The sequence below is a fragment of the Scedosporium apiospermum genome (genome assembly GCF_000732125.1).
Source record: "Scedosporium apiospermum strain IHEM 14462 chromosome Unknown SEQ_SAPIO_0176, whole genome shotgun sequence".
NCBI lineage: Eukaryota > Fungi > Ascomycota > Sordariomycetes > Microascales > Microascaceae > Scedosporium > Scedosporium apiospermum.
In genome coordinates this window covers 1,218,963-1,231,057 of record NW_015971877.1, presented here as the reverse complement: position 1 = coordinate 1,231,057, position 12,095 = coordinate 1,218,963, and the positions used below count along the sequence as shown (strand labels likewise).

General features: G+C 50.4%; 2 protein-coding genes across 2 annotated transcripts; both read right to left on the bottom strand.

Annotated features, from left to right (window-relative positions):
• Positions 1-4,685: 4,685 nt before the first annotated feature.
• On the bottom strand, positions 4,686-5,943 carry SAPIO_CDS10881 (uncharacterized protein; the record flags this gene model as incomplete). The annotated part of the gene is made up of 4 exons (XM_016784418.1): positions 4,686-5,530; positions 5,604-5,637; positions 5,706-5,853; positions 5,933-5,943. The coding sequence occupies 4 exons, from the start codon at positions 5,941-5,943 to the stop codon at positions 4,686-4,688; spliced, it is 1,038 nt and encodes a 345-aa protein (XP_016638635.1).
• Positions 5,944-6,635: 692 nt separating this feature from the next.
• On the bottom strand, positions 6,636-10,670 carry SAPIO_CDS10880 (uncharacterized protein; the record flags this gene model as incomplete). The annotated part of the gene is made up of 11 exons (XM_016784417.1): positions 6,636-7,527; positions 7,587-7,734; positions 7,862-8,276; positions 8,343-8,447; positions 8,513-8,574; positions 8,762-8,997; positions 9,052-9,462; positions 9,537-10,120; positions 10,196-10,322; positions 10,394-10,563; positions 10,623-10,670. 11 exons carry the CDS (start codon positions 10,668-10,670, stop codon positions 6,636-6,638), a joined length of 3,198 nt encoding a protein of 1,065 aa, XP_016638634.1.
• Between the last annotated feature and the right edge of the window lie 1,425 nt (positions 10,671-12,095).

Below are 12,095 nucleotides of genomic sequence, written 5' to 3'. Positions count from 1 at the left end.
TGCTGGGATGCAGGAGGGACTGTACCTTTGCTGCGGGCGGTGACTTCAATGTTGCTGTGTAAGCAGAGGTGGTAGCGTTTTGCCGGACGGTGCTTGGGCTTTCGCCAATGACAGTATCGATAAAACCGAATCTAGTACAGGTATCTCGCTGGACGTATAAACGGTGCTTTGCCTCGACGGTTTGTACGACAGCAATTGCGGGGTACTGTTTTCAAAACTGCAAGCTCTTCTGGCAAGAGCTCTCGTGTGTGTTGCACTGGCCGGGAAGATGGCCAGGAATAGTAGTAGAAAGAGGGGTTCGTGATATCTCCTCAAAACTCAGCGAGGCGAGTCCGTGATGACGCTGCAATGTTGGTTAAAATGCGATCTTTGTTCTCATTTAAAACCTGACGTTTTACGGGCAGTGGTCTGGGCATTACTAACAAAGTGGGCGAGGTTATTAGTGGTCTTGACCGGGGTGGCGATGAGTATTGAACGAGGTCGCCGAGGGTCGTGAAGGCATTCCGATGTGGACAAAAGACGACCGTTCCAACTCGGGATACCTTGAGCCTAAACTTGGAAGTAGCGTAGCCGTCCGATATGTTCGAATCGGGGAGAAGACGACGACGACAGGGCCCGAGGCGTAAGAGAAGGTGTGGCAGGGGGGAAAGGAAGAGAGAGTTTATGGTAGCCGAATTACAAAATCAGCCAGGTGGACAAAAAGAACAGCTCAGTTCTGGTTTCTAGGGTGGCAAGATGGCGAGATCAGCAGCACCCCCCCGGCGAGATCGTGGTGCTCTACTAGTTTATATCTTTTCATCAAGGTGGAGGGAGGGGGAGCAATGGGGAGGAGGGGAACACAACGTCAAGATGGATGCCCCGGCAAGTCTGTTGAACCCATGGTGCAAGTTATTCCCAGCTTGGCGACTGGAAGTGGATAGCAATCATCTTCGTACGGCCAATGCGGCAAGTTCGTACGGAGTACATGGAGATCAATAGCATCGCCAGCCGACATTAGGGTAGCGTTTGCCGATACTCGCAAAAGAACGTACTTCGTAGAAGATTGTTGAAGGGATTCTTGTCCCCAATGTACACTTACCTTGGGGGCTTGCTTCCACTCTCCGGGAATGGCTGCGCTTGCCCTCGGTCGTTGGGATCTGATGTAATAATAGGCCAAACATGGTTGGTCGAGACGCCCCAGTTGCCCAAGGCCATTCCAATGTTCCAAGGTATCTCGGTCTGGAGCGGTACAAATACAGCGCATCGAAAATGGGGAACATTCGAACTGAACCCGCTTTGGAGGGGTCCAGCCGAGTTTAGTCTCAAAAGTATGGAGGGGGATACATAATACATGACAAAATATTAGGAATAAGCAGTATGGAGAGCATTTGAGGGTATTTGTTAAGCCGGGGATTGATCTCTGTCATCGTCTGGTCTGGCATTGCTTCCATTGTCCTTGTCTGTAGAGTCCGTGACCGTTGCCGTTGCGTCGTGCCTGTACGAAGTCTAAGCAGTCCGCCTGTAAGTACAGGTACACCAAGTCCATGTACGTCGTCGTCATTGCCCATAACAAAAATCATAAGGTTGCCCCCAGTCCGTCCGCCTCAACTCAATCCTGCCCAGGGTGGCACTGTATCATCAAATGTATTGGGTATCAGGTGCATGGCATTGGCAGTCAAGGAATCATTGACGGGATCAGTGCTATCCAACCGCCAACCGCACTACTCCACGCCCGGTCCTTGATGCCATGCAATCGACCCCTCCATCATTGATCCATCCCTCATTCAGAGATAACCTTTCAGGCTTGTCCCTTAATATTCGAACTCCTCAACCCTCAACACGGGCGAGTCCCTGAAAATCATGCCTTCGTCTCCCTTCGGCTCCTCACGGCGACAACCCACCCAAAAGGGCCCTACGTTTGGGCGTTGGCGTGGTGGGTGTTTCAACTAATACCTGGTAGTGTCCCATCCATCCATCCCATACCCGGTCTAGCATCCGGAGGGTCTAATAGCTGGGACCTGTTCCCCTTGGCGTGGCGCCCCAGCTGGGCTTGAGCTCTCCACTGTCCTGCAGAAACGCAAGCATGTTCGAAGTACTTTGTACCTTCCGAAGTGTGTTCAACACGTCCCACGATCTTCGGGTATGCGCATATATATGCCCACCCTGGCGAAACTCGACACAACAAGACGCAAGGTCGCCCTGCAGGAAGGGCCCAAAATAGCCCAGTAACCCAATCAGATGCCGAGTCTAAGCATGGTTACAGGGAACAATTGAAGCGTTTGAAGATTACAGTGGGTAAGTTTCGACTTGGGGTCCAGCCAGCTAATGGATCGTGGCATCTTCGGTCGAAAAACTTCCATCATCATAACCCCGAGAACGGTCTGGCTTTAATATCCGAGGTGCGAGGTTATATGGACGGATAGGGTGTGAGAGTGGTTTTTTTTTTTCTTCTATGTTGTTTTTGCAGCCGTGGGATGCAGCCAGCATCGTACATTTTTGTAGGCTTGGCTATCTAGCCTAGACATGTCAAGCACGACTATGAGGTCATTGACGCATAGAAAAAGAAGCTTCGACAGCAAGCATGGTTACTTCGTACGTGCCGAGCTTGCTGTCAAGGACTTGGAGTAGACTTGGAGTAGATTTGGAGTAATGGAGTAATGGAGTAATTAGTCAAAACCCAAGAGTCCAGCACAGGCTCCATTGCCCATTTTTAATTGTCTCTCGTGTGATTTTCTGCTTTTCATGGCTTCATACTGACTAGTACGGCCAGACCCCCAATATTACCCTCGCCGACTACCACTCCAAGCTCGGGCTACAGGGACTTGTTCGGCTGTGGAGACGCCGAACTTGGCCGGACTGATCCGAAGTCTTACCCGCGACTTTGCCCTCCAGTTTCAAGATGGGAGCCCTCCTTGAGTCTAGCCACCTTTTCCGGTCGCCGATACCTTTACCCGAGGGATTGCATGGATTACATCACGGGAATTGAAAGATAGGAGATTAGGGCTGGAGCCGAGCCGCAACGGCGAGCATCTCCGTCGGTCAAGGTCATCGGAAAGGGATTAAATAAAAATTTCCCGCCATCTCGATTCAATGACCCGGGACCACAAGCAGAGACCCCCATTCTCGATGAAAAAAGATGACAAAGAACGACCAAGATTGTTGAGGGTTTAACCAAAAACAGAAAATCCCAAATAAAGAGAAACAAAAAAGTACCGCGCTTGCAAGATGCATCCCAGAAACTCGGGAACGATTCAAGTCGACCATGTCGAGTGCTGTTTCCTTTGCAGCATTTGCAGCAGACCGTAGGAGTATTACTTCGTAGTATTGGAATGTACTGAATTCATACTGCATCGCAGCAGCATCAAGACCATTTCCAAATGCACAAATGCATTTGAATGCTCCAGCAATGCTTCCAGCCCAGACAAAGTCACGCCAACACGGTCTCCCCCGCATATCGCAACCATCATTGCTGTCGCGTCAAGAGAGCCCGGGTCAGTCATATTCAATTCTCACCCACCATCTCGATACCCTCCAACTGCACATTGTCGACCACCTTCCCGCGCCTGGCCAATGTTAGCTTGCGGGGTTATGCAAGTCTATATGTTCATTGACCATCTTGGAATCCCATGCCCTTTGGAGCCTACAACTGTCGCACTGGAGAGTTGGGAATAGATTTAAGTATTCTCTACCACAGGCATCTGTACTCCGTGCTCGTGACTGTATTAAAAGAGAGACATCACATCTCAATATACCGACATGAGCGACGCTGAGAGTAGAATCGCGGAGGGGGGATGATGCAGCATGGGACAGGACAATCGCAACTCATCCCCCCTTCCCCCTCCTCTTCAATTCCATACTCGATAGTATAGACGGTAGTCTATTTGACGATCAGTATAGGCATGCATCGATTCTCTTGAAGCAACGAACGGTAGTTCCCTTGGAGAACCGTATTCTCCGAATGCATCGATGGCTTCGTTGACGTAATTGAAAGCGCTCTCTAGCGAATCTAATGTACATTCCGGAACATTTCGACTGCGATTATATCCCGGGATACATTCCATCGACATTCCCTTGACCGTGGGCCTTGTTCGTCCGTCCATAGGTGAGAGTCGAACTGGACCTAAAGAAGAAACCGAAAAGGGCGAAAACGAAAAGGAAAAAAAAAAGGAGAAAAAAGAGAGGAAAGAAAAGAAACGGAATCGAAGCTTGTGAAAGTCTTGCCAAACCCGAAACAGGCTTCCCGCGAAGTCCTCCCTTTGCCTTTGCCTCGGCGTCACAAACGAGACAGGAATTCACACCCAAGTGTCTGCCGTCCTCTTCTCCATGTGAGGACATCCCCCCCGACAGGTGCTATGATCTTGCTCTTGATAGACGGAAGATGAGTAAAGACCTTCGATGAGACAATATTTTGGAATGCCTGTGCTGTGAGTCACGACATCGTTACATTTGATCCATTCAATGATTCTATCGACTGCAGCTCGCCTCGAGGACAACGAGAATGCCAACATTCCAACATTCCAATATTGATGGCAAAACTAAAACAAAGGCTTCAATCCCAACACGAAATACCAAACAGCCGGGGTCCGACGCAAATAGACCCTTTGTCCACCCCAACACGCGCTCTCCCTCGCAGAGGATGTAGGGAGCAAGGTAGCCCTTCACCATCATCGACGGTCCCCAACACTGCTCGTGCCTCCGCTCGACTCTTATGGCGCAAATTCCACCGAGTTTTTGTTGAAACGTCTGAGGATAATATTGTGTAGCTTGTCAAGTGACTTTCTGTCCAGCTTCCCCAACAATCTGCAACCCATTTTATAATGGTGAGACGATAGCTCAGTGAACTTGACATAGGTGGTGGTATTGAACCACCGATTTCCCGTGAATCCCTTGTCTTTGGTCGCAAAGATCGTCTCCGATCCGCCTTCGTTCGCGGCTTTGGCTTTGTCTTTGTCCTTGGCTCTGGCCTTGGCTTCGGCTTTGACATTTTTCTGCTCCCCCTCGTCGAGAAGCAGCACATGTTCCTTCTTTTCTTCCTTGCTCAAGAATGTGATTCCTTTGCCATTGTGTGTGTAGACGGGCACAACCGTCGCGTGCTTCTGGTACCTAGCCACTACAATCACGGCCCGAAGCTTGGTAAAGACCGGTCCGTAGTTGCTGATAGATTTGTTCACATTCCCCAACTCAATTGGTTTCAAGGTCGCGCCATGGCAAGGATACTCGATAATAGTCCCCGGGCGGTGGTGTGAATAATCACATCTCTGATATACATTCTCGAAGTCCGGACTTCCCGTTACCATCCCGAATGTAAGGTACGACTCCAGGTCAACGAGGTGCGCTCGGATTAGCCTCGCTCTCGCGCTGTGCTCACCCTCCGATCTTTTAATACCCAGCCATTTGGAGTAAGCACCTTCTCGGAGTATTCGAAGGCCCGGGTGAGTCTTGTCGAGCCTTTCGTTGTTTGAACCCCCCTCTTCGTTGGTGCCTTGATGCTGCACCATGGCCCCTGTTGTAACAGCACGGTGGCCGCTAGGTGAGTACACTGCCGCGTCGACTGAGGAGATGTACACAGGTTAGCCAAGAATCAAATCCAAGGACAAGCAGTGAGGGCCAAGGGGTCAAGTTACAGTTAGCACCGGAGTATAAATGCTGTGAGGCGATCTGAACGCCTAGAGAGTTTTCCGAACTCCGATCACCACCCCTACCACGCCAATTACTACTTTTATAACCTCTGGGTCCTCCGCGCCAACTGCCGCCTCTGCCACCTCTATTTCCTCCGCGCCAACTGTCGCCTCCACCTGTGCCTTGCCCTTGTCCCTGTCCTTGCCCTTGCCCTTGCCCTTGCCCTTGCCCTTGTCCTTCTCCTTCTCTGGCAGCCTGCACCATCTTGACCAAGCCATCAAGAGCTGACCGTGGGCCTTCGTGGCCGATCACCTTTCTTGGTCTATTTTCGTACGTCATGATCATGTTGAGCCCAGGTCAGCGAGCCTGACAGATGCCCTCGAAAAGTAAATGCGTCGAGATGTGTGTTTGGGGGTGGTTGCGAGGTTCCTGTATTTCGAGTCAAATCCCTCTCCCCGAGCTGTTCTTCTGCCCCAAAGTGTTGTTGTTCTGGGAGAGTTAGTCTGAATTCGAAGTTCGTGTGCCGGATGAAACGGGGCATAGGAGCATTGTGTTGCGTCAGGATGGATTCGGGAAATTTCTCGCTCTTTAATACGCGTTTTCGTCTTGGTAATGTGTGTCCATCCATCAGTTTGAGGGGGCGATAGTGTTTGTTCTTTAACTATTCGGCGGCTCTAATTCCATTGTTCATTGAGGAGAGGCTAGAAGCGGAACCGCAAATGCAAAAATTGAACCCATGGCAAGAGCCTAGTTATAAAGAAAGTTCTTTGGGAATGCCATCGCCCTTGGATTTGACTCCGAAAGGTGACCGTTCGCGGCATGATCCTTCAAAGAAAGGTGACACAACTATGTTCAAATGTAGATGTTCCGGGGGAGGCCATGGCTGGCAGGGATCCTGCAAAAGGGGGACAAAGGGGAAGAAGAAGAGACTCATCTTGATAGAAACTTGCTTTATTCGCTATTTTACTTCCAAACAATCCTTGCCCACATTCACATTTTCGACGTTGTAAGACTGATTACCCCATTACGCAACCAGTCTATCCTCGGAATGGTGACCCCTTGCCGGGTGTCCAACCCGACCTTGCTCCGAATCCTACTACACCACCGTGTCCTGTACTGGAGCCCGCCGCCGCATTGCCCGCAGCAAGTCCGCCCCTAACTGGAGTGGATGGCGCCGCGCCGTTACCTTCTGCGGGGAGGGGCGGGGTTTCCATTCGTTGGAGGTCCTGACCATCCCGGCGCGGCGGCTTAAAGTTGACCTCACGACCAGTGCGGTAGATATCCTGCAGCATGGTCTCGAGAATACCGGCATCCTGGAACTCGAGGAATTTGCGGTATAATTTAAGGGCCGTCCGGGCATCCTCGATGGAATCGTGCGTCTCCAGCTGGATGTCCTCCTTAAGTAGACACCAAGCGAGGAAGGCGAGCGACAACTTGCGTAAGCGTGACTTGAGGTAAAACATCTCGATTGTGTCGATGACTTGGACCCTGGGGATGTGAATGTTGATGACACGGAAGTCCTGTTTGAGGCCGTGGCCGAGGAACTGGCATCCGAGATTGAGAAGGATCCAGAGCTTCTTGTATGCCACCTTGAGGGAGACAAGGTTACGCTTGGACAGCCGAGGATCTAAGTCGGCGCGTGTGATACCCGAGTAGGATGTCAGGTAGTCTACAATAGGCTCCTTTACCGAAATGTAATCATCAATGAAGGGAAGCCCCTCATCTTCACCCTGTCCGCGGACCACCGATACACGTGCGAGTGCATAAACTATAGGCCGGATAGTCTCCCGTTCTCCATCCGAGTTTACCTCAATCTCAGGTTGCCGAACCGCAACGAATTCGGTATCAAGTGCGATGATGGTGTTCGCTGCAGGATGCTCCGACTCTGGGTCAAGAGGACGAGAGAGATCGCTTCCACGAACATTAGGACTACATGATTCTTAGCTAGCTGGCCATAGAGTGAGTCACGGTGATGAGGCGTCACTTACCCTGGTCCGCGATAAAGCAGACTGGTGTCCAGATTATCTTTCCAGGAATTGTCCATCTTATTGTTTTCCTCCTTACGCTGGAACGCCAAGACACATGGCATTTTCCATGGCGCAAACCGAAGCGCCTCCTCTTTGGAAATAGGTTGAACTAAGAAATCGTTGAATAGATGCCATTGGCTTTCGCTAGGCGCAGTTTCTTGGGAATGAGCCACTGCAATTTCTTTGTCAGAGAAGCGCAATTCAATGATATCCCCCGTGGAGATACATGTACATACCGTCAACAACAGCTACTAGATGTGGGTTTTGGCCCTGGGCGTCCGCGATATTGGCAGCTATACCGATTAGAGAATAGACTTGAATGTCATGGAAACCGCGTTGGAGGTGCAATTTGAGATCTTCGCCTTCGTAACAGAAAAACTCGCCCTGATCGACAATAACGCCAATCTCGTCTGGGACCCAACCTGGCGTGCACCATAGCTGGCTATGTTCGCTGTCCCTTGCGTCTCTTATGCACGTGTTTAGAACAAGGACCGAGGGGGCTTGGCGGATCGTCTTCCGGGTCGATAGGTTTTGATATCTCTGACAGCGATTACACCAGCCCTTTGACGTCGTTTCCCTCCCGATGCTCGTCTTAAGGACTTGGGAGAATGTGTGTTTAGTGGGCTTTTGGTTGCGAGTCAAAATTTTGGGCTATTGTCAATTAGTTGTGAGATGGCTCTGGGGCGTGCTATTGAGAGAGAGCTACTTCTGGCTTACCATAGGGGGATACATCAAATCATTCACAAACGTAGAGCCGGGCCGAGTATATTCGTTTCCGCACTTAGTACATTTGATGTGACTCGTGGCCTCTGTTGCAAGGACCTAAGGGTGGGCGAAGAGTGAGAAACCAGACATGGGAGGAGTACCTGCTAACCACCGAGACTGACCTGCTCTAGGGTTGCGGATACGCTCTTTGGGGGAACTGAGCGGAAATCCTGAACCATCTTGTCTAACAAGAATCTTGTCAGGCCTTGAAGCATGGTAGCATATGAAGAACCGTGGGGGTCTTCTTCCAGGAGACCTAATGGACCGGCTAGCGAGAGCAAGAGGAAAAAGAGAGACAGACAGCATTAGCGGGAATTATCTCGAGAACCGTGGATATATCTATTGGGCTGCCCCACCTTGAGGTTGGTTACTTAATGTCTTCAGCATATTAGTCGCTTGGCAGATCGAGCCTTCAGCTTTCTGGAGCATGTCAAAGAGAAAGCCTATCTCGCAGAGGAGACAGTTCTCGTCAATGCAAGAAGTCGAGGCATGGTGAAGCGCTAAATTCCGAACCACGGGGGTGAAGTGTAGAAGCTGCAGCAGCGGGTTTGCGTAGGAATTGGCGATATGGATCTCCAGACCGGAGTAAGGGGTCTTGTTGTAGAATCTGAACGCCCATTGTCAGTGACCTTATGTGTGAGTAGCGGGATATACATCCTACCCAAAATCAAAGTCATCCACCCCGAACTTGCTGTATTTGATCTCTACGTTACGGTACCACGCTGGCACGTCGGAGTCCGGTGCATTGGCGAAAGTGGTTGTAATATCTTCCGCACGCTTCTCAGATTCCGTGCCGGATATGGCTTTGGCAGATTCTCGAGCTTTCTCGCTCAAGAACTTGGGCGCCTGTATTCCAGACGCCGGGGTCTTTTCTGCTTTTCTCGTTTTCTCGACCTGGTTTCGGCGCAGACCCCTTGTATTACGGCCATATAGCCCAAAATCTGCATGAGAGAGGGTATCAAGGAACTGGGGATCGAACTTTACTGGAGGTGCTCCGACATCCGATATAGTTGTAGGCCATGCTGAAAGGAGAGCCTCGCGGTAATAAGGCATTCCGATAGAGTTCAGGGGTCTAAAGGGCGAATACATCAGTACGCACGGCTGAGAATGGCTTGGGGATAGCTCTAGGCCTAGTCAAGAACCCACGTATTGACGTTCCAGTCGATCTGAGGGACCTCGACCGGATCTGCAAAGACGGTCGGTACAGGGTAGTCGACGAAACGGACTTTGGAGGGTGAGCCCCAAAGTTGTATATTGCCTTCTAAGTCGGCTAGAGCGATGGCTTCTCCAGATGGCGCAATGTCGAACATGCTGAGGAAGCTAAGGACATTCGCTTGACGGACATTGCTGGTATTTGGATTCACAAGGTCTAAAACGTGCATCTGACCCTGCTGGGAAATTACGATACTCGTCGTTGACATTCGAGGATGCATCCGGACGAAGGCGGCGCCAGCTGGAAAGGGGATCGGGGGGGTAGATGACATCTTCTTGATATCGAAGACATTCAGAAATGGATCGAGCATGTAGTTTTGGCCCCCTCTAAGTGAATAGCCGCAGGTGACTATAAAATCATGCTGCGCATCCATATTGTTGATCATAGCCGAGTGTGCGAGCCAGGTCTTAACAACTGCCATCGACGTGGGGTCAAGGAGATTCACAGAGCCTGATTTTGTCGCAGCGCAGATATACCTACTACGCTTCATGATGGAATAATGACTCTCGGTTGGAATCTAGATCATGCAAAGAAACGGGCGTCAGTATAGATAACGGACACTCATCGTTGGAGGACAGCAGCTTGGCCCTACCCGTTTGGTGATCTCGCCTCTAGCAAGATCAACAATGAACATCGTGTCTTGCCAACCTGCTACCAATATCTCCGAGGCGCCTTTAGAGGTGAAGCTCATGCATCGCAAGTCATGAAACTCTTGGGACCTGTTCAGCTTCATTAGGACGTCTTCTATTGGGAAAAGGGTGAAACGGTCAAAACAGGAAGAGCTCCGTACTCTAAATGCCAAATAGGAGGACCAGTGCGGTTGGCCATATGGATATAGTTGGAACCAAGCGCGATCACGCCCTTCTCATTGACCAGAAGTTGGTGAACCGCACCAGTCTTGTGGGCCTTGAGAGAAGTGTAGCGCCGTAGTTCATTACCGTAGAAAGAAGTTACCCGACCCTGGATTTGGTATAAGAAGGGGACAGCTCCACCGCTGGCTTCAGGGAGATACCACTTACGCAGCCATTCCCAGTCCACAGGAGATTCTGATTTAAGTCAAAGATCATTGCGGTGACGGCAGCCTGGGCGCTATGAGGCCCTAACCCGGCGGGCGGGAGGGATATTCGAGCCACCTTGGAGAGGGTTAGTTTCAGCAATAAAACAGTGCAGCATAGACAGCATCAATTGGGAGCTTCTCAAAGGACTCGACCCGAATGGACAGGATTCCAGCAAGGAAACAAGACCGACTACCTTACCTCATCCCAGTCTCCATCCATCTTGACCCTGGAGCCTGAGAGGGGGTAAAGGGATCAGAGGAGATGGTTATAGAGGCTGCTACGTGACTGCAGGTTGAGAGATATTGCTTGAGAGGAGTATCCCGGAACAAAAACTGAGAGTCATATGGACGAGAGCAGTGATGTGTGGGGAGCAGAAAGCATGTCCGGGTGAGGCAACATGAGCATAAAGAAGGAACTATATTATACTAGGGATCTAGAGAAAGAGAGGATGATGCTTAAATGGCATCCAAGAAATATGGAGGGGTTTGAAAGGATGTGTCTGTGCTATCAAATGGGTACTCAGTATCTTGGGTGGTGTTGATATTGGCTGCAAGTACACAGGTAGTCCACACATCCTGCATCTTCATGAGAATCGATGTATAAAATGTGAAAGCCAAGGTCCACATAAACAGTATGAAAGCCAATATGCACTATAATGTGACACTGTTTTAGGTGTTCTGGTTTTGTACAGTGGGAGTTCATTGCTCTTCCCTCATCATTTCTTGATTCTGTCCACTATTACAAAGCGAGTACCTGACAGTGTTAGTTTGTTGGCCTACTGTGCACAAGGTAGCTTGCTCTGTTGCGCCAGGCTTTGGGAGAACGGCGCCAGCATGAGCTGTGAATTCCTTGACAGTATCAGAAGAGTTCGATATTGAGGACTCGATCGGCCAAGCACCTGGAAGTAGGAGGATAGCAGCATGTTTTATGCTAGCGCGAAACCGGGTATTATGCATTGGTGTCTATCCTGGCTGTCGGGGTTAGGGTGCCTACATATGCTATGCTACAAGTCAAGATGCGCATTTCGAGCTAGGGAGTGCATCTCTGGCACGGTTACGCCGCCAGAACCCATAGCCATTCTTGAACTAAGAGATATGAACATAAATCATCATCATCCCTCCGAAGCAATCCTCAGTAGCCGCGCCGCCGTTTCGCCGCTATCATCATATCGATAAACTCTTCCCGATCTACACCGCCCTTCCCCGTAAGATCAGCCTGCGCAATCATATTCGCCATGTCCTTATCGGTTGCCGTTGTCCCCTGCTTAATAGTTGAATTCACAATCCGTAAGTCTTCGAGGGTAATGATGCCGTCGCCGTCCTGATCAAACATATCGAAAGCGCGGCTCAACTCTTCCCGCGGATCTCGATTTGCGACAAGTGTTGACGCGATCGACTCAAACGCTTGTGCTGTTATACGAAGACTCGGTCCTGG